The following is a 26,315-nucleotide window of genomic DNA, read 5'->3' as shown; positions in this document are numbered from 1 at the left end:
GATTGTACTACCAAAAACTATTTTTAAAAATGCAATCATTCTCCCTCAAAAACCTAGATCAATTGTATCGTTGAATATGGATGTCTTTAACATTAATGTATTCATCTCCATGTGCGTGCAAGCTAAGTTGCTTCAGTTGCGTCTGACTCTTTGGGATTCTATGGACTCTAGCCCATCAGGCTCCTCTGTCCCTGGGATTCTCCAAGCAAGAGCAATGCAGTGGGTAGCCATTCCCTTCTCCAGATGATCTTCCCCAGCCAGAGATCAAACCAGTGTCTCTTTGTATCTCCTTCATTGCCAGGTAGGTTCTTTACTACTAGAGTCACCTGGGAAGCACATTCATCTCTATACAGAAACTTATTTTCCACATTCTTAGCCCTTTATTTTATTGTGTGCACATTACTGTATAATTTACAGGGTGAAAGTATATACAGACAGCTTCCTGACATAGTTTTTCTGGCTAAGGTTATTTTTCAAATTGACTTAAATTTTTTGAGCAATTATATAGATTATTAATGGAGGAACCTATGTAACAAAGAGCTGATTTTGAAACCATTTTTTTGGTCTGCACTTAATACTGTCAGAAACACTACTGCCAAGCAGTCCTTTTGACATCTAATATCACAGTTATGCACTTAAATTTTAAGGTTTATATTAAATAGAAATAAATTTCTAGCTATTTCTATATCATTAAAATATAAAAAACAATCTTTATTTTTCTCAATATGAGTGAAGATAGTTATAAAACTACTAGCAAGATCAAGAAGGTGACCTCTTCAATTATTTCCATTTTTTATCATGCCATTTCCCTTAGGAGTTCTCATCTTAGTAAATGTTTTAAACTGTTATTGTGCTATTATCAATTACCAAATTGATGATGATGGGACATAATTATCCTTTCTCACAAAAAGAACAAACCTATTCTAGGCCACTTTTACAAACACTATAAATAAATCCATGATCTATACAAGAATCTTCCTTTGTAGTAAGAAACAGCTTCAGTGTCGTTGCCAACAAAATCCTAGGAGAATGTCAATTATGCCAATTTTGCAAAAACAGATGTATGGTGATTTTGTGATATGGACTATTTTACACAAGGGACACAGGCCAAGCCATTCATCTCAATTTACTTAGGACCCAAGGCTTAATTTGAACTCTGACCTCAGAGTGGAAAGGTCATCTTTATATCCAATAGTGTGCAAGGCATTACTTCTAAAAAGAAACACATATATTTACCTTCACATTCCATTAATTTTTCAATTAATTATGCAATGACATTATTTTATTATTTTAATTGTTTCTTAAAATTAATCAGTTCTAAGAAATGTTTAAAATTTGGGTCATTACTAAGGTAATAAAGTGTTTAATCAATAGTATGGATGATGGCCATTGATTTAAACTCCCCATTTAATGTGCTCTCAATCTTGATCACCAATAGTCAAATGACACCTGACTAAAGATTGCTGAGAATCTTGTTACTCGCTGACTTTAATGGAATTTCAAAAATAGGTCATAGGAACGACAGGTAATTGGGTTTAAATGAAAATACAAAGGGAAACAATGAGCTGTTTTTCACAATTAATCTTAAAGAAAGTTTTTGTTTGTTCATTCATGTCTTCTAGTTATAAAAAAGAAGTGTATTTCTATAAAAAGAAGTTGCAACTTTTGTTGATCAATCTATATGTACTAAGAATCCAAGTAAATCCAACTATTTCTATGTATTCAACTTAAATCATCTCTCTTCAACATGTGATTTATTGCCATACTCTTTCCCAGAGAGTTCCTGAGAATTAATGAGATAATATCCAAGTGCTTGAAGCTCCTTAGGGAAAGACTAGGATAATATTCTGAAACATTACTGTTATTATTTTATATGCAGTTCTTGCAAATGTTCTTTTCCTAAATTAATGTAGTGTACTTGAATAAGCTGGACTTCAGCATTTAAATCACTGAATAAAAATACTTTGTGAGTACCCCTGCCTCCCAAATCTGGGAAATACATAATTCTGCTCACTTTCCAGAAAACTATTTCTTGCCTGAAACATTAATGCTATCAAGACTTCCATATCCTCCTGGTGGTCATCAAACTTAGGGGAAAATGGGAAATGAGAACATCAAACAATCATTACTAAAAGTATTTTATCATACAAGATAATTCACCCGTACTTTTTCCTCAGGAAACAAAACCAAAATATTTGACTGAAAAAGCACAAATCATTAGTATATAAATTGTGGTATTACTGATTCAAGTATTTAAAATAACACAAAATTTTAAACTGTACACACTTCTGCACGTTTCACTCAGGAATAAAATATGCTTTTATTATATTTTGAAATATCATTAGTATTCAACTATGAATTTTATTAAAGTATATATAACATAAAATTACAATTTATACAAAAGGTTTGTACTAAAATTTTTTCATATTCTTAAATTTTGTCTTACAAACTCTCATAAACTAGTCTTTATACTTTAATCTTCTTTCTTTGAAAGGGGTAAGCTGACATAATTTAACATATTCTCCTTTTAAGGTAACTTTTTTTTCTTTTGGCCATGCTGCAGGGCATGGGGGAGTTTAGTTTCCTTAACAGATTGAACCCCGGGCCCTCAGTAATGAAACCACAGAATCCTAACCACCGGACTGCCAGGGAATTTCATTAAGCTAATTTTCAGAGTAAAATCAACTTCTTACAGCAAAAGCCATGAAAATTAATGAAAAAATGAAACAAAATACATGAAAATTGCATGACATAGAAAAATTAATAACAGTAATATAAGCACATTAATTTTTTAGCAGGCTTTCAAATTAATGTAAAGAAAACAGGTTTTCCCTTCCATCCAGGTCAGTAAACTAACAATTACAATATAAAGTGCACATTATGAACATCCTTAAATGAGAAATTGGATTTAAACACACAAATATAGATAGGGGATAGCCCAATCAAATTCAGAATACATAAATAAGAGTATATTCAATAAGTGATGAATAGATCATTTTTAATTTACACACACAATTGATGAATTCTGCAAAACCAAGGGAAAAGAGTAGCTTTTGCTATTTCTACAAGTAAGGACAAAGAAGACTTGAATGAAGTGGGCCATTTTAACTCAGCAAATATTTATTGAACACTTTTTAAATGTATGGTTCTCTCCTACTCACAAGAAGCATAGCAAGCCATGAAGAAACAGCTCCTGGCGTGAAGTTGCCTAACATAAGTGTGATTCATAAAGCTTATACATAAATTATTACAATTCAAGTAAAATAAGATGTAACCCATGGAGATGAAGAATTACGGGAGTTGATGGGATAGTGAATCCTGTCAATCATTATTTGCTTCCCTCATTGCAGAATACGTTTGAAACTCATTCATGTTATTTATTTAGTTATTTTGGCCAAAATCCTAGATATCTCTCTATATTGGCCCTTCATCATCTACTTTGCTCCAGTCTTACCAATTGACTTGCAGCTCCTTGGGAACATCTCCCTGTATTATTCCTTATCAAGTTCTCACTGTCCACCCTGAATGGTCCAGAATCATAAGAGAGCTTTTAGGAGACAGACACCCAGGCTTCTGTCCTAGCCTTTTTAATGTAACTGGTCTGGAGTGAGGACTGGGCAATGCTTCTAGCTAACTCTTATTAATGGCTGCCCAGGTGGCACTGGAGAAGGAAATGGCAACCCACTCCAGTGTTCTTGCCTGGAGAATCCCAGGGACGGGGGAGCCTGGTGGGCTGCCGTCTATGGGGTCGCACAGAGTCGGACACGACTGAAGCGACTTAGCAGCAGCAGCAGCAGGTGGCACTAGTGGTAAAGAACCCACATGCTAATGCAGGAGATATACGAGACATAGATTTCATCTCTGGGTCAGGATGATCTCCTGGAGGAGGGCACGGCAACCCACTCCAATACTTTTGCCTGGAGAATCTGATGGACAGAGGAGCCTGCCGGCATACAGACCATAGTCCATAGTGTCATAAAGAGTCAGACACAACTGAAGCTACTTAGTACACACTCTGGACTCAGCCCAAGGTATTCCCTTCAGAATTCTTTCCTCATCACCCTTCTCAACACCAAGAATGGTTTCAGTCCAATATGCTTTCATAGCCTTCTGAGGCCATCTCAGCTAACAGCAAACCACAGCTAACAACTAACTACATTCTATAGTACTCAGATTTACCACTGGATCTCTGCTGCTGCTGCTGCTGCTAAGTTGCTTCAGTCGTGTCCGACTCTGTGTGACCCCATAGACAGCAGCCCACCGGGCTCCCCCGTCCCTGGGATTCTCCAGGCAAGAATACTGGGGTGGGTTGCCATTTCCTTCTCCAATGCATGAAAGTGAAAAGTGAAAGTGAAGTCGCTCAGTCGTGTCTGACTCCTAGGGACCCCATGGACTGTAGCCTACCAGGCCCCTCCGTCCAGGGGATTTTCCAGGCAAGAGTACTGGAGTGGGTTGCCATCTCTTCTAATAGCCTGGAAATTTCCCTAGGAGAAAAACAAACCTCCAAAGTCTTTTCGTTGTCCTGGGATAAAGTTTAGAATCCTCACCTATATAATCTGTACCATCCAGCCTAGCCTTCTTCTACCTTTCCTTGGCTCACAAATTCCCCCTCTACCATTCTTCTAGATTTTCAACGATGACAAGTTTCCCCTCCCTCCACCCCAACTCTCTTCAAGACCTTCTCTCAGTCTTAAATGCTCTTCCCAAATACTACTTTTCAGATGACTATCTCCAATCCACAGGCCTCAGCATAAATATTATTTATAGATTTTTTAGTCTATGCAAGACATTCTATACTTTTTTCTTTATAATACTTAAAAGTCAATTATAAGGACAAACATATGCAGTGTGATTATTATCTATCTTTCCCACCAAACTGAAAGCTCAGCACACTATTACAAGTACCCAGCATAATGCAGATACATAGTAAATATTTTTTGAAAGAACTAATGTGCATCTGTGCTACCATCTAATAATAATAAATAGTCATAGTAATTAATAATAGTTGCAAACTTAGAAATAGCTAAGATGAAATTTCTTTTTAACTAACAACTCATCCCTTGGTGCCAAAGGATGTTCCTATAGCTCAGATGGTAAAGAATCTGCCTGCAAAGCAGGAGACCAGGGTTTAATGCCTGGGTCAGGAAGATCCCCTGCAGAAGGAAATGGCAATCCACTCCAGTATTCTTGTCTGGAGAATTCATGGACAGAAGAGCCTGGCAGGCTGCAGTCCATGGAGTTGCAAAGACTCGGACACAAGTAAGCAACTAACACACACACACACAAGCCTTGGTGCCATATTCCACAGATGTGTTTTCTCCTTTATTTTTTCAAGAATTGTAAAAATAGATATTCATTAGCCCTAAGAGGAGTCACAAAGCCATTCTTAGGGATGTTATGAAACAGAGAACAGGATATTCCAGGTAGCATACAATCATCTTTGTCTTTTAAATTACAATAACAAGGTTATTTGGATATTACTTACATTTGGTTGGAACTTTCAAGTAACTCAATATTAAAGTATTGAAGTTTTAATTTTCATGAATTTTGCCTCAAGGCAACTGAATAAAGCTAGTTTGCTATTAAGCTAAAAGCATCTACGCCCAGAGGTTTTTATTCACTTATTGTATTCACGTGGTATTTGAAAGCTTAATAAAAGACATTAAGGACATTTTTTACTCCCAATATTGTAATGGAATTTTCTTAATACTGTAGCAAATTAGCAAGACATGTAAGTATTCCTTTTTCTGATAGTTAAAAACAACACAGACACACACACATACACAGACACATACACATAATGAAAAAATTCAACTGTAACCCCAATCTGAGTTCATATTAAACAGAAAAACTATAATAAGAAAGGATGGTATGCATGCTAGTAACTAACTCACATGATTGTTAATAAAAATGATAAAAGTGCTAGAGCCTTTCAACCTGGTTGTATAAATTTTTAACTACACTGTAAGTATGTATGTATATGTACATATGCATGCATTTTTGTGTATATGTGTCCACGTATATGCACATTTATACATATGCATATATATGCATATATGACATATATACATGTACATGTATATTCCTTGATCTACAAAACACATTGCATATATGTGCGTATATGACATATATACATGTACATGTATATTCCCTGATCTACCAAACACATTGCATATATGTGCGTATATGACATATATACATGTACATGTATATTCCCTGATCTACAAAACACATTGCATGGGTTATGGATTATGATTATGGCTATGGCTCCAATTCAACCATTTTATATTTCATGTTAGAAATATTAAGCAATAAATTTGAAAAAAATTATTTTTATGTTATTGAATCTACAGTCAAAAATGCAATTGCCAAAAAACTGTACATCTTTACTTAAGCCTTGAGTTACCTATATATTTACAGCTGTGAAAATTACACTAAGTACTACATAGTTTTTTCCTAAATGCTCAATTCCTAGTATTTCCCAGTCTTTAATGTTTCAAATTGCCTATATAATTTCAAGAAATGAGAGGTTGCTAGTTTCTCACAATTGAAAATAAAAGGTTACACAGTTCTCAAGTTTTCTGATAAATAAAAGCACATTTGGAATTAAGATACTAATAATAAAGTAGAAAATTTTTCACTTACAAATTTACATCTTTATTTTTATTGCCTAAGCCAAGTGATTCTCAAATCAAACAAAATTAGGACTTTATAGCCCTACCAAATTATTAAATACCACCTCCTTTGAAAAAAGGAAGGGGGAGAATGGGTTTTACACAAATGAATAGAGAAAGGATGACTTCATCAAAGAGAGTCTTAGCTACATTACAGGAATGATGTGGGAAACAGTAATAGATCTTTGTGGCCATTATCTTTATTATTCTGAGGACTTTATCTTGCTAGAACTTGTTTAAACCTAGTTTAGCTTCACAAAGTTGTGACTCAAATATTTCTGGCCTTCCTGTGATCTAATGTTTTCTCATGGAAGGAAACTTTCCTCTTATTGTGAGGTAAATACCTACCAAATATATCCTAAATCCTCTCCCAAAAGATATTATTAGCACTGTGCACTCATTTATAAGTAAAGAACAGTTCAACGACTCTATTTGCCATGTTAATTTAATGCATTCATGCTACTTAAAATGGCTGTTATAACAATCACCATTTTGCCAAACCAAATTCACCTCATAAACATTCTTTTGGTTAACTTACCTTGCTTTTAAAACTTGAAATTAGAGGGGGAAAGGCAAAACATGATCTGGCAGTTATACAAATTTAGAGAAATAAATTGATCGGGATTGGGTGTAATAAAGTTATCCCACTGGTTTTGATTAGTTCCTCAGGGTATAAAAATGTAGTTTGGTTAAACTTATATTACACATGTTATAGTCCAATCCAATTTATATTAGTTTTTATGTAAAAATGCTGTACTTAAAATGAGTTCTCCAAATATACATGTATATTTCTGAAACCCTCTATAACCCTTACATGGATAGAAACTGAAGATACTGAGAGATATCATGATAGGATGTTAGGAGATGACAGCAAAGAGGAGATAAAGGAGAATGAGCGGAGCGTATTTTCTTTTGCAACATCTGTATTTCTATTCCAGATTCATTATGAGAACTTCTATAGTTCTAGTCATTTATATATGCCCCAAATGAATTTTCTTCACAGCATCTATATTTCGATTCATTAGGAGACTTTCTATAGTTCCAGTCATTTATATATGCCTTGTGAGCAAACTAGTCCCTCCTGAGTTCACAGGCTATTATAAGAATGAAAGTCCCTTCATCAGTACAATATGCAATTTACTGGTCTAATAACAAAGCCAGGAGAATGAATTTTATGCAGAGACCTCTAATACCAGGAGCATCCGTTTCTATATTATATGCTCTGTGTTACAGCATGATGAATACAACATGCGAAAGTGTTTGATGTTAATGGAAACAGGCTGTGGAATTGGACTAAAGAGAAAAAAATCTTTACAATAAAAAAGCATACTATAAAAGTAACATACAATCATCCAAGGGTGAGATCCAAGAAAATACTTTTTTGTATCTGTTATTCCTAAATACAAATGAATGCCACTCTATCCTGTACCATAACTCCAAGTTTAACATGTAGACAGTCAATTATTGGAACTCATATTTCATCATTGGCATATTACACTTTAAGCAATAAAAGATATGGATATATAGATATAAAACACATATATACTGATGAAGTTGTGTGAAGTTAGCCTCTTCTCAATCACTGGTTGCAGATGTCATGGCACAAGGCCCATTTGCTTTCAAACGTTAGCTATGATATGGTCCCACAGCATGCCAGTAATATAAAATTGACAAAATAAAGTTAATTATTAAACTCTGGGAATTGCCGTTCTTCACCTCACTGTCCATCTTATTTTTCACTTTCAAATTACTAAGACATGGGATCCATTCTATCATTCTCTTACATTAGGAACAACAAATGCAGATAATTCTATGGACGGGAGAAAGGATCCAGCATATAATCGTACGCCAAGCAGAGAATCTCTCTTATAAACTCTCCTAGCCTTTATCACCCAGCCAAGTAATTTACTGTCAAACTGGTACAGGGACTATATTTAGCGTGAAGAGCCTCTGTGCAGGCTTGCTCCACTCCATGCTACACTTTCCTTTTACTAGACGAAACCTAGATCCTTGATATCAAGAGGAAGTTTGAGTCTTGAAAATATTTGTGGTCGGGTGGCATAAACTCTATTGGCGTCCATAACGGACAAATTTAATTTGTCTAACATTGAGCCCTACTTTGCACAATTCAGCAAATGTAAAATCGACTAAGATGTAAATGTGTGTGTGTGTGCTCAGCCATGTCCAACTCTGCGACCCTATGGACTTGTAGACCAGCAGTGTCCTCTCCATGGGATTTCCCAAGCAAGAATACTGGAGTGGGTTCCCATTTCCTTCTCCAGGGGATCTTCCCAACCCAGGGATTGAGTCCACATCTCTTGCATCTCCTGAATTGGCAGATGGGTTCTTTACCACTAGCGCCATCTGAGAAGCCCCTCTCGTGTATACTTACGGCTGATTCATGCTGCTGTATGGCAGAAACCAACACAACATTGTAAAGCAATTTTCTCCAATTAAAAATAATTGTTTTTTTTTTTTTTTAATGAAGTTTTCCCTTGCTTCTGAGCTGAACTACTGGCATGAGCAACACCAGACAGGAGCACTCTTGTTGGGGAAGGATTTGGGAGAATCAGTAAGGAACCTTTCTCTGAAGGCTCCAGGCAGCCTGGCAGGTTCTCAGCACACTATACAAATACCTCAACTGCAGCAGGAGTTAAGGGCAGTCACAGGATTTAAGACAGCGTGGGATCTAAAGAGCTCAATTCACGGCCCATAGTAGGCACACATCAAACATCTGCTGAAAGACTGGATGAAGAGTGATGAAGCTGGAGAAATAATATGTTCATCTTCTAGCTCCATCTGCCTCTTGCCCCAAAACATCAGCTTTTTCTTCTCCTCCTCTAATGAAAAAAGGGATAGTTCATATTCTGCACCAAGTCACACACTCAGGGAAACACTTGCCAACCCCTTGTTTTGCCATGATAATGTGGGAGATTAGTTTTTTCATTTCTAAGTCATAGGGGAAAAAATGTCAAAAGAATATGGTATTTAGTGAAATGGAAAAAATATTAAAAAATATAGTATGTGTCCATCAATAAAATTTTATTGGAACAAAACTCTGCCATTCATTTACATCCTTTCTCTCTACAAAGGCAGAGGAAGATTTATGGCCAGCAAACCGAGAAATAGTGATTACCTAGCTCTTGAAGTTCTCAAGTACCCCATTCACACTATTATGCTCCTTTTCCTAACATAGGTACCAGGAGACGATAAGAACAGGATGGTGCTGATCGGCATTAGCATTCAGCTCTGCATTCTTTCTGTTCTCTTGGGCTTATCATTAATGATATAAAATAATAACTAAAGCCAAGGTATTAGCTTGTATGTGATGGCTATCAAACAACTACAAACGTCTGAAACTAAGAAAGATGATTTTCAAATCCAATAACAGAATGTTGTTCTGCCTTCTCATAATAATTTATTCAAAATAATGGGACCAGAAGAAAAACACAAAAAAAGAATGACAACTCATGAGGCCAATCTTACATAATATTTTCCACTCCTGTTATCATTTTGCAGCTGTTTATAAAAGAGAACGGCTTCCCAGGTGGCACTAGTGGTTAAGAACCTGCCTGCCAATGCAGGAGACATCAGAGATGCAGGTTCGACTCCTGGGTTGGGAAGATCCACTGGAGAAGGGCACGGCAACCCACTCCAGTATTCTTGCCTGGAGAATCCCACTGACAAGAGGAGTGTGGTGGGCTACAGCCCATGGGGTTGTGCAGAGTCGGACATGAGTGAAGAGACTTAGCACGTGCACACACACACATAACAGAGACCATCAAATGTTTTCATTTCTCTTAAAACGGTAAAACCCCAAAGGGTGCATGTCTAATAAGACCTCACTAATTTTGAAAGTAGTTAAGGAGTATTATGTTCTGGATCCTGTTCAGTCAATGAGTCTGATTACAATTCTTGTCTATTTACATAGTGGACTCATTGATTATTACCTTTTCTTTAGAAAACTGCAACTTTGCTTTAACCATCTCCTATCATTTAAATCAACACAATTTTAAAATATGAGTATTTCCCCCCCTGAGCATAACTCATAGCTTTCAAGTTTTTCTGATTTAGCTCTGAAAAGTGACTGGTGAACTATTTCAAACTTGGTTACATACTGCCAATCCTTTCCCTCAATATTTGAAAATGTCTAATAGGATCCATCACAATGTTGCTCCTCCTCTGTATAGGTCAGGATATACAGAGACAACAAATACATCCTTCTCTGCTTTTCAGTGGACAGACACCTTCCAAAAGAATCTGTCTGTACTCACTCCTACCTCTGTTCTCCCAAAATCTCTCTCTCAGTCTCACATTCTGGCAATGAAGTACAAAATGAAAGAAGTATTTCAACTGCACTTAAGCCACTGTCATTGAAAGAGAATCTCCACTGTCAGTGATGCCATGCTCCCTAAATGGGCACTATAATCTCCTGACCTTTAAAACTGGGACATTACACTGTTAATGTGAATCGCGTTTTCTGCTTGCCACTATTCCATCTTTATCCCCTGGGCCCTTTCACTTTTATTACTTTGCTGGCTTCTCTCTCTAACTAGATACCTAGATTTCTGATTATTTCCCTGAAGAATTACTTTACATGCATATACCAAACAAGGCAGTTCATAATAAAGCAGTTCATAATCTGCTAACTTGCCATCTAAAGTTTTCCGAAGTCACTTCCACGTTCATTAGGGGCTATGGATAGTTAGTTGGGGAAAAACTTCCTGATTGCGTTCGAATGTTGAAATATGTAAATTTCTTTATCGTTTTCTTCTCTTTTTTATATCACTAATAAAGATGTTAAATGAGACCTCACTGGAAGCTGATCTCTAGACATCACCCACCAAATCGTTACAATTCCATCTCTGATTGCCCTTGGGTATTACCACCTCTTAACAAGATATTTCACTTCCACAGGGTGAAAAACAGTTTACAGGAGGCATCATGCAGAGTTCTTCAAATGTTTGTTCTCATATTCAAACCACAGTAAAGTTTTTTTTGTTTTGTTTTCTTTTTTTTTTTTAATTGAACATGAGTAGATAATGAAGAGCCAGACTAGGTTGCTACATCAAAAACAAACTTAAAATGTAAAATGAGTAGAAGAATGAGAATCATTTTAAAGGAACACTGGGCTTGGCTTAAACTGCCATCTAAATAGTAACAGCCTGGATGACAGTAGAATCATGCTGAAAAACTCCACAGGCCACCAAAACCAGAAGCTTTTCTATCTACACACCTTAGATGATTGTCAAGCTTCCTGAATGCTAAGCAATTTTATTTGAGCCATTCCATGAACCCAATGCAATCAAAAGATTTAAAGAGAGGTAACAGGAATGCATTATAGTGGCAACATCCCAAATCCCTTATGCTAATCTAGCCTATAGATATAAACATATATATGTGTATATATATGTAAACCACTTCTTTGTAAATCACAAACTATCCCTTATATCCAAGTGCTCATGGGAAACAAACACCTGCCACCCTTCACACCTTCTCATTAGATGTTTCTCTGAAATCTCAAGAGCATTGTAATTAGTTTCTTTATCAAACAAACAACAATGTGATCTGGATGCTGTGAAATAGGATCAGCATAGGCAACATTTTGAATATAATCATTGAACATCATGTTTTTAGTTTGACGGTTATCACAAAATGTGGCCAAAATGTAAGAATGGCTACCTGCTTTTTTTTCTTAATATATATAATTGTTCATTTGGGACATTTTACCATTTCAGTTGTATCTAACAGTAGCCACAATTAACAGTTCATGAAACACTATTTCTTTTAAAGACTACTGCAGGTATTGAAAATTTAGCAACTTCTTTTTCAAAAGCATTGACAATGTATAAGATCTAATTTGCAAAAGAGCCAAAGTAGTATGAAGACCTTTCTTGTCTGCCTTTTCCCCCCCATTAAAAACAGAAGGTATTAATCACTCGATTTCAAAAGCAGCTGACTGATGCTATTCACTGGGTAGGGCATTCTCACTAATGTGGCCCCATGAATAACTCTCAAGGCTTTTATTATGCCTCTGAGTGGACTCTTAGCAGACAGCCTCCCTTTAGCAGCCCTCTTTCCCTCAGGCTCCAAAAGGATTATAGATAGCAGCTGAAAGAAAGCATCACTGGTAAAAACAAAAGTTTTTAAAGGGAAAAAAAATGGGAGCAAAGTGGACATATTGGAGACAAGTCATGATTCATGGCCTGCACCGTGTTCCGCCTCTCTTTCTCTTACTCAATACACTCTTTAGTTTTACTGCTGGATAAGAGGGGACCAGACCAGTGCACTTCTCCTAGCAACCAATATCAGTCTGCAAAGAAGGCATGTCATCTGCTCAAAGGGAAAACGGAAGAATCTGGGGTCATACAAAGCCAGACACATGTTCTTTTGCATTTGATCCCAAATTGATTATCAAAAAGGATTCAGTAAATGTTAAATGATTCTGTTTTATGTGAATGTTAACAACCCACAGAACTAAATATCAGCTTGTCCACTTGCTATATAGTAGAGTTTCCAATGCTGATCCACTCAAATGTTCTGTTTTTCACTTTTCCAACACCCGCCCATCCCTTATTGTTCATAGAGACTGCCTCTCCTAGGTGTATCTGCACCTCCTGGACTATTTCAAATGCAAAAGTCACTCCTATAGCACGCTAATTTCAGAAACCTTAGAATTGCATCTTGAAAAAGACTATAAAAGCAATTGCCTAGTCTAATTCACAAGCCATGGTTAGCTGCTGTGTAAAAAGATAAAAACCACTTTCTGAAAAGTTAAACAAACTTGGAATTTGAATTTAATGTGATGAGATGCTTTTATGGAGCAGCTCAAAAATCTGGATAAGTTTCATAAGATCCAACTGATGAACACTACAGGTGTTACAGCTTAACAGAAAAATACAATAATAATTCATAGCCCAGGAAATGTACTTCATAAAATAAAAAGTTGTCTATTGGACTGTAAGTAGAGGGCAGGCAACAAACGAACAACCATAAAGTTTATTCATATCTTACAGCCATGTGTGTATGGGGTAGGGGAATAAAAGTTATCTTTGCCCCAGATCTGTACCCACGTGTTGTACATATTTTTCCCATTCTTTTGTCTTTCATTCTGTGTTACAAGTTGATATTATCCAGGCTTTCAAATCACAAAAGCAGATTGAAACACTTAAAAACATACTTAGCTACAAAATCATCTATGTGTTTTCAGGATAGCCAGTGAATTTAGCACTTTTTCTCTGGTAAGGTTATTAAATAGGGGCTGATTGCCAAGAAGACCAAGCCATGATTCGAAGCTTACTGCTCCACCTGTCATCCCCTGATGGTGGACATGTCCTACGTGAGCATGTAAAGAAAATGAGTGCCTTTCCCAGAGCCTGTGCAACATCAGGATGTACTGGCCAAGTGCCCTTTAGGTATAACATTAAGGGCCATGGGGAGCCTAGAATGGTTGACTAAAAATCATTCACAATCTAAAAATAAATAAATAAATAGCATCTGTGAGAAGAAAAAAAGGCTGCAAACCTCAACTGAATGACCGCTTGAAGATTTGCAAGTACAGGGCTCAGGTACCATGGACATACTTTTTCACTGTTAGTTTTTAACTACTGAGATTATCATTGCATCCAAGAAGAATTATTCTTAAACCATCAATGTTCCAGTTCTTCACAGTCCATTTTGAATGTAAAAAATGAGAAGGAATGGGGCACTTTTTTTTAAAGGTTACATTCTTCTTATTCAGTATCTCCTCTCATCAAGGATCCCTTTAGGCAAGTAGTCCCATAATTGGCATTTGGGTGATGGCTTGATTGCTTTAGTTGCTGAAGTGCAAAAGTGTTTTAGAATGGACAAGTTATTGCATATTTAAGGTTGGGGAAGCTGAAATGCTGACTATAGTTTTAACAGAAATTAACTCAGTTTTCAGTAACTGTGACTATTATTTGACGATACATTAAAGCTCACTTTAAAATAAAAGGGCCTTCCCAGGTGGTGCTAGTGGTAAAGAACCTGCCTGCCAATGCAGGAGATGACAGAGACACAAAACACAATGTAGAATGCTTATTGCTAGGTTCATCCTTAATTTGCTGTAACTTAATTGACTTCCCTTAATTTGCTGTAACCTTGGAAACTAGGTTTCATAAGTATCGAATGCACCTTAACAAATTAGTGTACCGTATTCCAGTGTTCACTAGTATTTGGAACTATATACTGTTAAAGCATGGCTCTAACATTGATTTAGAAAACGTATAACCTTTTCTTTATAAAGAGAACCTTGACTTAATTTATTGAAAGTCAAAAGTTCTTGCTCTTTTGATCATACTTAGGGACGCTGTAATTGGTTATAACTGTTGTACAAGTTTCAGACGAATTCTTTAAATTCCAAATGGCTTCCTGGTTCTTCACGTTTAAACTTGCAAAGCAGTGTAATGCAAGTGTTGAATTATATTCCATGTTCTCCGGCTCATTTCTGAAAAGACTTGGGACCAAAAGCTAGGGGAAGAGATCCCACATCAGTCCTACAACAGAAATTAAAAAGTGCTGAGCTAAATAAACTCTCTCCACCTCAGCCAAAACTGCCCTGCCACAGATGGTTCTAGTTACAGTGCCTATAAAGTAATAAATTCACTGGTTTAAGACTATTTTATTTTTTAGTATTAAAAATTTTAATCCCACTTATTCATAAAGAAACAGTAAGTACCACTGGTCATTAATGAACTAAAGCAGACGTGAATTCTAAGACTAGCGTATTTGGACCATCATAGACTGTCATCTACCCACTCCAGTGTTCTTGCCTGGAGAACCCCAGGGACGGGGGAGCCTGGTGGGCTGCCGCCTATGGGGTCGCACAGAGTCGGACACGACTGAAGGGACTTAGCAGCAGCAGCAGGACTATCATCTATATTACCATCATTAAGCCCACATCAAAATACAGCCCCATGCAGACTGAACAATAAGTCGTGATTATTTTCAAAGATGGACATTTATGACTTGGTATAACTTTTTTCCAGGCTAAATTTTCCCCTTTAATTGTACTCAAACATAATGCAAGTGATAGAGCATTTAATTAAATGATTTGCAATAACAGAATTTAAGACTAAGTGAGACGCTGGAGAGTACCCAAATACTATTTTTATAGGAGTCTAAAGTCATACAATTAATTACTAGTAAGCTTTACACTGGAGCACACAGCTTCCGGACACCCCTGGTGTATCCCTTCCACAACAGCAATGATATTGCTTTGTTCAGGTTATCCTTAATTTACAGAACTACTCAATATGCAAATCTGATTAATGAATAATTATTAAAAATATCAAGATCAATGATGGCTATACGGGATGAAAAAGGATAACTGGGCTACTTATGAAATCAAATGTTGAGTGGAGACTTAAGGTTAATTAAAAAAAAAAAAATTCTGTCCCAGGAATGTTTACTTCAAACCCAGTAAGCTTTGTCTCCTACAATATTTATCCTCATGGTACTTTATATTAAAAGCATCATGGGAAAATTATTCTGAATAAAACACAAATCAGTCAACATGAACCAAAAGGTAGGGTTTTAGAAGCTTGTGCTGCTTGTTACAAAGTGCTATTTGTAGCATGCCTCTCTTGTTTATTCCTTTCATTCATAATACCACTCACTCGGGAATCCTATTTGCTCTATGATCAGCGCATGATGTAATGGAAACAAACATGTCATAGCACGTCTGTCACAGATGCATAGGTGTGGCCTCCAATGAGCACCCTTAAGAGGCAACTAGAGTTTTTATTCAGTCACCTAAAGACTAATGCTTGAAAAGTTATATGAAAACCATTGTGAAACACATCTCAAATATAGTTCATAATTAGCCTGATAGAAACGGTCCTTCTAAATCTACTTCTGCTCCATACTAGGAAGGAGATAACAACAGAATAAAACTACAACTGCTAATAAAAATAACAAGGAACACTTAATTGGGGTTTATTAATTAACAGGCACTCTTCAAAAAACTTTTCATATAATTTCTACATATAATATATATGTAACATACAGATACATACATATATACACATCTAATGTAATATATAACATGTATATACCTATGTATGTCCCATATATATATGTGTGTGTGTGTGTGTATATATATATTCATCTATTCCTCATATCAACTGTTTGAGAAGACAATTTTATCATGAAAATTGTTAAAGATAAGGAAACTGAGAATGGTTAAATTACTTGCTGCAGATCGTGGTGTTTGTTGACTGTCTTTCAGTAATCATGTTACACTTCTTCCCTTCTGGACAAACTTTGTTCAGTTGCGAAGTCGTGCCCGACTCTTTGCAGCCCCACGGACTGCAGCATGGCAGGCTCCCCTGTCCCTCACTAACTCACTGACTCATATCCATTGAATCAGTGATGCTATCTGACCTCTCATCCTCTACAAACTATGTAACACGTAAACTCGACTCCATGCCTTTGCCCGAGACCACCTTTGTCCTCTCCATGCCATTCCTTCTGTTATTCCTTTTGTTGGAATGCAATTTTCAACCTTTCCATCTATTAAAACTCCACTCTTCCTCTAAAACCCATGTTAAGGGACCCTTTTGGTGTGGACCCTTCCCACAGCTGGAAATTATCTATTCTTTCCCTGGGTTCCCAGACTATGCTGTGTGTTTCTTCAACTGTCCCCCGCCCCCAATTACCAGATACTACTTTTAACAGCTTGGATGTTTGTTACCCTCTCTACTAAAAATTATCTACCTGAAGGTGGGAACTACTTAACTTCATTATGCTACTCACAATGTCCTCAGTAAGGAGCTTTGTTTATTAATAGCTGCTAAGAAAGCACGTGCTGAATCAAATGAAAAACCTCAAGGTATCTTAAGCTAACTCCCTTGTTGACATGTTTAGAAAACAGCTGGTCATTTTCACTTAGAAGACCCTGGTACTCTTGTTAAGGAATTCCAGGGTTGAGAAGCCAGAAAAAATCTTTCAAGAAAAGTATGGTAAAGTGATAAAAAGAAGTCCCTGGACTCTAGCTTCAGCTTTACCACTAAGCATCAATAGCCTTGTGACAAGGTACATAAAAACTCTGAGCTTTAGTTTTCCATCCAATGAAAGAGTTGAGATGTCATCATACTGTGATTTACATTTAGTATTGCTGAAGTCACTGCTAAAAGTGGCAAGTTCAGTCTGGGTTAATTTCGCTTGTAAAACTTTACAGGGCAACAGAAGGCGGCAATAACTGAACAGATTAGAAATTAGGACTGTTGGGAATTTAAAGTATATTATCATATAAAATTGTTTCACTACAAACCTCACATCTAAGTTGTAAAGGCCATTCAACATTTTCTTTCTGTGAGTGAATTAAAAGATTATATGTACTTTATACATGGCCAGTGGCAACATAAAATCATATAGCTGTAGTGGAAAACAGTCCTGCAGTTCCTCAAAAGGTTAAACAGAATTTTCATATGACTCAGCAATTCCACTCCAGGTATACACCCAAGTGAAATGAAAGCATGTGTGCACACAAAGACTAATACCCAATTTTCACAGCAATGATCTTTATAACAAATCTTTATTCGCAAAGTGGAAATGACCAATGTCCATGAACTAATAATTCAAAAGATAAAGGATATGGAATACTATTCAGCAATAAAGAAGAATGAGGTCCTGATATACAACATAGATGACCCTTGAAAACATGAGATGAAGGGAAAGTAACCAGTCACAGAGGATCCTTTATTATATAATTCTGTTTACATGTAATTCCCCAAATAGACACATCTATAGAGACGGAAAGAAGACTAATTTCTTCCTAGGGCTGGGGGAGGGGTGGTAGATAAGAAGCAGGCTACAGAGCTTCTTTTCTTGGATAACAAAAAAAGTTCCAAAATTAGATTGCAGACCTTTGGGTCAGGAAGATCCCCTGAAGGAGAAAATGGCAACCCAGTTTATCTCAGTTTAGTATTAATGATGGTAAACAAGGCTCTCGCACAAAGATGACAACAGTAGGCGGGGTAGGATAATACTAATTGCTGCAGATATTTTAATCTTCCTCTTCGTTTTCAATTTGAGAGCTATACAATTGGAGTATTCTTCTGAATTCTATCCCTGAATTAATCTTTTGTTGTTGTTGTTGCTGCTAATGCTTAAATAAAAAGTTGATCTAAATAGGTAGAAAAGTCTCAATTTCTGGGCCAGATATCATCAAAATTAGTCAACATCCCTTGGTCAGATCACAGCGTGTGTGGTCCTAATAGGAACATTAGAATCATTTGAAGGAGTGCCTTGTCAAAATATACACATGACTCAACAGCGTGCTTACACAGCAGTGTTAGTTTGGCGATGCGGAGTGGCCATGTAAGCCACCATGGTAGAAAAGCAAAGGAAACTGTAAATTCTCTATATCCTGTCAGGTAAAAAGTGGAATATTAAATTTCATCCAAAATCATGATGCCATTAATGTCAAAATATGCATATTTGATAACTCTGTCTCTAGAGAAACAGAATGAGAGAGATACATAGAAATACACACCTCCAAATAAATAAATAAACCTAGTTCAAATGGTAAATACTTCATGTGTTGGCTAGGGCATGAAGATAAACATTTCAAAAGCACTCCATAAGCACCTTTTCATTGATTCAACAAATAATTGAGTCTACGATGTGTCATCTTGCGCTCCAGGTAAAGGAGGAACACCGGCAAAGATGAGAGACCAAGCCAAGTCCATGCCCTGGAAGCTCAGCGGGGACAGCAGACACTAAACACACCAACATCTGCATACAGCAAAAATCTTCTAAAATGTAAGCGATCTCCCTTGGGAACAGGAAGCAGCTTTGCTTGCTATCTCATCTAGTCATGACAAAGCTCCCCTCCAGGCCAGAAGGTAGGCAGATTTGCTTATGGCCCATTCTAAACTATTCTGGTTTCCATGCTCAGGGCTCCTCGGCTGTGGGGCCAGTCCATTTTGTGTACATCACCTACCTGGGCCCCATGGTGTTGTCCCTAAGGGTTTTCAAGGGAAAGGCAAATCTGTACAGACATGAAGTCATGCCGCTTGGTGTGGTGTGCCTAACCAAAGCCACCAACTGAGTCTCGGGATACTCATGTGCTTCGCCTGCACTCATAAAGTTGTAGCAGTCTAACTTCTTAGCTTGCAAGTATGGTAAAATGTGGGTCCCTTCAAGGTTGTTTACACAAATGCATGTGCGAGCGTGCACACAGACATACACACACACACATACACACACTTTAAGGATGTGATGAGAGTTAAGAATGAAATTAAGATAGGTAAGACGGTAGCCCAAGAGTGTTTTAAGGGAAGCAATTTTAGATAAGGTAGTCCATGTACATACATGAAGAGGTGATATTAGGTAAAGTGTAAAGTGAAACTGTTAGTCGCTCAGTCGTGTCAGACTCTTTGCAACCCCATGGACTGTAGCCCATCGGACTCCTCTATTCATGAATTTCTTCAGCCAGAAATACTGGGGTGGGTACCATACCTTCTATAGGGGATATTCCTGACCCAGGGATGGAACCTAGGTCTCCTGCACTGCAGGCAGATTCTTTACCATCTGAACAACCAGGGAAAACTGATATAGGATAGGGATTCATTAAATTAACAGAAAGACTCAATCATGCAAAGACCTAAGGAAGCGTATTTCAGGCAGAAGAAAGAACAAATGCAAAAGCTCTGAGTCAGGAATAAAACACCAAAAACACAAGTCTAAACCTGGGTTCCAGCAGGGAGTGTGGAAAGAGGAGGTCAGAGAGGCAGGGAGGGACCTGAGTTTGAACAGTCCTGTATACTATTGTAAAGAGTTCTCAGTGGAAGCCATTAAAAGCTTCAGAGCAAAGAGCTGCCATCGTCGTATTTACATGCTTTTAAAAGGTCTCTGTGGCTACCAGGTGAAGAACTAACTGCATAGAGGAAAGATGTGGGGTAAGAAGAACAGGCATGGAGGCAGGATGACCATTTATCAGGCTACCCCAATAGTCCAGGTTTTGACCAGGATGATGGTAGTTGAATTAGTAAGAAACATTTGGAATCTAATCATTTGAAAATGCAACCAACACAGTAAGGTGAATTAATGGATGCATACAGGAATGGAGAAATAGGTGCTAACCAAGCACAGCAAAATAGTGGTAGACTCTAGGTGGGAATGTTCACTGTATCATCTTTCAGCTTTGTTATATATTTGAAAATGTTTGTATCAAAATGTTAGAGAAAAATCACAAATACACACATAAAATTGTAGGTATCAGGGTATATATGCCAAGGGGTTTACTAATAAGTTGGATATGGGCTAGGAGAACAAATAAAAAATGATTTCTAGTTTTGGATCATGAAAACCTCTGTGAATGGTGATGCCATTTACTTAGCAGGAGATGACTGGAAAGAGGAGTAAATTCTACCCTGGGCTTGAGTTTAATATATTCATTTTTTAAATTATTTTATTGAGGTATAATCACTATATACCATTATATTAGTTTCAGGTGTACAATACAATGATTTGCTATTTGTATATACTGGGGAGTGATCAGCCCAACAAATTAGTTACCATTTGAGTTTGATATATTCTTATTAGATACCAAACAAAGATGTCATGTGGTCAGCTGGATATGGCAAGTAATATGTTGACATTGGAGATACAAAGGTATATAGAAGAGCCAAGTTCTAGTCTCATGGAACTAATATTCTTTCATGAGAATATTGATAAGGGCATGATAAGGGCAATTTGAGAAGTATCAACATAAAGGATTTAAAACGTATGTGACCAAATGAAAGCTATTAAGTACTAGGTGCAAACAGAGCAAAAGAAGAAAACACTAAGGATTGAATTCTAGATTATGCCAATATTGTTCTGAGTTTAAGATAGGTTTTGGGGGTTGAATATGCTACACTTCTGGCTTCCAAGGTGGTACAGTGGTTAAGAATCCACCTATAAATGAAGGAGATGCAGGTTCAATCCCTGCATAAGGAAGATCTCCTGGAGTGGGAAATGACAACCCATTCTAGTATTCTTGCCTGAATAATTCCATGGAGAGATGATCCTGCTGGCTCCAGTCCATGGGGGTCACAAAGAGTCACACATGACTGAGCATGCACGCGTAAGCATACACACAATACACTCTAGATACTATATTAAGATTTCTACTATGTGGAAATATTGTAAGAGTTTGTGGAAGTTTCCCCCTAAAATATTTTGTCATCATCCATTCATGCTTTATTCAATAATTTAAAAGAAGAAAATCACTAGCAATATCAATGTATTTGATTTAGGTTGATAGGTCTATACCTGTTGTAAGAAACATAACAACACTCCTCTTTGAAGACAAATATATAAAATAGCACTCTTTAACTTTCTGGTTGAATTACTATCTGTAGACTTCTGTCTGCCAAAACTGGAAAAAGAACTACATAAGTTTGCATAAAGCTATACAGGACAGTAAAAGAAAACTGATGTCAAGGTCCCAACTGGGTATGTCCCAAGTTAAAATTTTATCAACATAAGCTCCTTTAAATGTAGATTTTCTAAACTGTTATCCAAGAACACTATCACCTATATTCCTCACTCTTCAAATGTTTCTATAATTCCTTCCACTGGGTCCAAAAAAGAAAAAGGAGGAGGGGAAGGAAGAAATGAAGGAGGAGGAAATGATGGAGGGGAACAGGAGGAGCAAGAGAAAGAGGAGAACTAGGAGAAGAAGTAAGCAAAAGAAAATGTTTTCTTCTAACTCTTCATAAACCGAATTGCACAAAGCAAGTAAATAAGTATCTCTTATAGACTGCAGGAACTGTTGAAGCAGATGTTAACTGGACACAAAGAGTCAGACACGAAGACGCTACATATAGAAGCTCCTTTCATTACTATATATGTACCCAAATGGAAGCAATGTCCTTGGACACCCATATTTTTATTAGCAAGGATGCTGTTTTATACAGGTTGCTCAAGGATGTCATGGCTAGAATTGTTCTTTTTGTATAATCATGACCATTTTTCCTTTGAGATACTCTTTTTTTCATGTTTTAAGAAACCCTTTTGGTTTATGGTCCACATGTTGTCTAGAATCAAAGGTTATTCAAACAAAGCCAATTCAAACGTGATATTAGTGCATAGTTGCACGAAGAAATTTCAGGTTACTTATAGGCAATTTAAGTACTGAAATGGACTACATATGGCTAGGATAATGAGCCCATTACTGAAAGAAGCACTTTAGCAAAATGCATAAACCTATATGAGATTACACAATCTGCACGACACACACAGATCATCTTTATCTCCCCAAATATCACATGAGCCATTTTCATTTTAGAATAGTTAAGGACAAGAAACTATTTTTATTTTAAAAACATAATTTTCACCAGTATTCAAAAATTATCAAGTTGACACAATGTATGGAATATGGATGTAATCAAACAGTCTTGTGATGGTTCCTATTAGTTCCCTGTAAATGATTACAAAACCTTATTTCTGTATTTAAAAATACAGAAAATCTGGAGAACAAAGGCTAAACTCAATACATATTCACTTACATAACCACAAAAGAAAAATCTGCATCTGGTTAATTAATCTGTATTGAATGACAGTCTTTATTTATGTCCCAATATAAAAGTTTGTCTGTAGTCCTCAACTAACTTAATTTTTATTCTCTGTCGGTTTTTACAGACATAAGATACTGAAAAATCATAATATTTGCACATAACTTCCATGAGGATGCAAAAATCTAACATTTTTCATATACCATAAAAATGCACATATAAATAACCCACCAAGCAAATTTCAATGCAAATCTATGTATCATTTGTCACTGAATAAAATTAATTTCTGTGTCTACCACAAGGAAAGTCAGTATATCTTTGAAATGGTGCAAGCATCTCTAAATTTGAAATTCATGGGGAGAATAAGCACATGCTTCTGAGAAGGATAATAAGTAAACAGAAATCAGAGCCCTGGAAAAGTCAGAAAGCTTAGAGATCCTACAAACCAACCCCCTCAGTATACATGTGAACATGCAATCCCAGTGTGCTAAAACAGCCTAGAGGGCAGTGTTGTCTACATCCCAAATTTTCAACAATCCCCATGGAGAGGCTGTCATCATTCAAGAGTAAATCAAAGGCAATCCAATGTCAAATGTATGACTCACGTACTAATTCAATAAGTGTACACAGTTTCCACTGCTTTGGACATAGTAGATGCTAAATAGAAAAACTAGTTTCACACACACAACAATTTACTATTACCTTTTCAACTCCTCCTCCCTGGGCATTTTTCACTACATTACCATGAATTTTTGCTGCACAGTTATGGCCCCAAGACAAACTACCCCTGTAATCTATATTATTAAGTCAGAACAAAGGTCCTAGGTGTCTGTATGGGGCTGGAGGGACAAGGTGGGGGGAAGAAGGAAGGAAATAAGGGAGAGAGGAATAGGGTGGGGGCTAGGACAGTAGGGAGGGCGGGGAGGGGAGAAATGATGTCTTGCTACTGCTGTTCCAGCAAACTGGCTAATCGCATTTGTTTCATATATCTCCAAACACCCCGGTACATTAATTACATTCTGTAACACCAAGCTCTTCGGATTCCCTCTGTCACTTCCACTGAGCAATTTAATTGTATTCTTCCTAGCTACACAATGACTCCAAAAAAAAAAAAAAAACACTTGGTGATACTACTGTAGTCTAATATATAGTTTATACATGTATTTCTGGTATTGAAATATATAAATTCAGGCTTTTGAGGCTATATTATCCAAAAAGTTACATCAAAGTCTTCTTATGATGATAATCAAGACACCTGGGACAAATCCATAAATCTTTTAGTTCTGGTCATGTACATGTACTACTAAGGTAAATGTTTTGAAGAAAATGTCTGGTGAATGATTAGATATGATTATAGATATTATCATGGTATAATCCAAAGTGATTAATTCCTATGCATCTACAACTTAGAAGGGGAAAAAAAAAAAAAGGCAATGTGTCCACATGAATGCCTTGCCTACTATCGCTGGGGGGCATAGGTACTCCTGTAGTCCAGGATAGGAAACAGCCACTTGACAGTAAGCAAACTCATCTGTATTGCCTTATGTTTATAGACAGGCTTCCTTTTTGAGTCTGATACATAGCTCTCTGGACAGCAGCAGCAGCTGCCAGGAACAAAGTTAGCTTCTACAGGCGAGCAAAAATAGTCAGTGTCCCAAATAATGACTTTGTTCACCATGCAAATTCTGGAAGAAAGTTGATGTAGCAACAAGCTACTATGATGGCTCAAGCATCTGGGCCAATACACCTCAGATTTTTCATACGTACAGTCATTAAAAACCTAAAGTATGACAATACACACAGGCAGGCAAAAAAAAAATCATGCTCTAATCTCTTTTAGACCAATTCTGTCCAGCCATGTGAAAATTAAAGTCGCTAGAAGGTGAATACCAATTGTTCTTTTGACATTCTTCTTTGGAACAAACAGAAAAACCGCCTTAATGATTACTTCCACTCCTCATTCAAAAGAGCTACAAAAAAGGATTTTGCAATCCTCCCACAGGAAACTGACATCCTGTGAAACTATCTGAAGAAACCAAATCCGAACAAAAGACAGGAGAAGCAGAGAGAGAGAATGCTGTCTGCTTGACAGACTGACTCAACCTAGAGGGAGACACCTAGAGCACCTGTTTCAGATCCCCATTGTGTCTGCCACTGGGGACTGATTTGAGTGTTCTGAGCCCCAGGGCCAGCCCACAGCTTCTGCTTCCCCCTTCCTGGAGCCTCGCCCAGTCTTACTTTTGACAGTTTTTTCCCTATGATCTAAATCTTCATTCTGCTATCCTCCTAGGAGAACACTCACCAACACACAGGTGATAACACATTGATTCGAGTTACCTGTGTCTCAAATTCCTAACCCACTGAACCTTCATGGGGTGTCTATGACTTACTAAGAATCTCTAAACCAAAGTTCAGATAGAAGAACAAACCAACCCCAAAGGGAGAGCAAGCCTCAGACTATTAGACTGGTTAAAGAGACTGACTTTCATATCTCTTTTTTCTAACAAAACTGAGAGCCCATCATTTATTACCCAACTCTTAATTAATTAATTACAACAATAGGTGAGTCCTAACACGTTCCACTTGCAGCGGTTTAGAAACAAAAAGACTTAAAACCTCTGCTCCCCCAAAGCTCCCATGCCTGGCCAAAAGGGACCGACAGATACAATGTCATTTTTATTTACAGCCCACATCCGACTCAGAGAAATGTTTCTTGGGGGTGAGGAACAAGATAAAAGCATTTTAACTTACCATCAACCCGAACATATAAAAATCCACAGAGCAGTAGTTGTGTAAACATCAGCCGACTCATTTTGACATATTAAAAAGGATCCGGATTGTTTAAGAAACCAATCCCAGAGAGCAAAAAGTACAAAAATAAGTATCAAAAAAAGAGGTAGGTCCAAAGTTTAGACTCTTCGTAGATGCTAATTAAAGTCGAGAAGAGCAAATGGCAAGATCAGAAGGGGAGAGTGGCGAGGTGTTGAGGGGCGCACATTTGGATCCATCCAAATTAACCGAGGGCGCGTCAAAGGCTGCTGTATTTCCACACTCTGGCTTCCTAAATTCCCACGAATTCAGCCCAGCCGGAGGGGTTATTCAAGTGTGTCTAACC

The 26,315-nt window shown here is 37.1% G+C and overlaps 1 protein-coding gene across 1 annotated transcript in view; it reads right to left on the bottom strand.

The window, feature by feature from the left end:
• The window catches only part of ROBO2 (roundabout guidance receptor 2), a 652,483-nt gene extending 626,470 nt beyond the window's left edge, over positions 1–26,013 (bottom strand). Inside the window, exon 1 of the mRNA XM_068968049.1 lies at positions 25,952–26,013. Within this exon, the coding sequence (XP_068824150.1) occupies positions 25,952–26,012 (61 nt within the window). The 5' untranslated portion in view covers position 26,013. The remainder of the gene's footprint in view (positions 1–25,951) is intronic.
• Positions 26,014–26,315: the final 302 nt, after the last annotated feature.

Source organism: Capricornis sumatraensis, chromosome 1, assembly GCF_032405125.1.
Source record: "Capricornis sumatraensis isolate serow.1 chromosome 1, serow.2, whole genome shotgun sequence".
Classification (NCBI taxonomy): Eukaryota; Metazoa; Chordata; class Mammalia; order Artiodactyla; family Bovidae; genus Capricornis; species Capricornis sumatraensis.
Note: the sequence above shows the minus strand (reverse complement) of the source record. Positions and strands in the feature narration are given on the sequence as shown.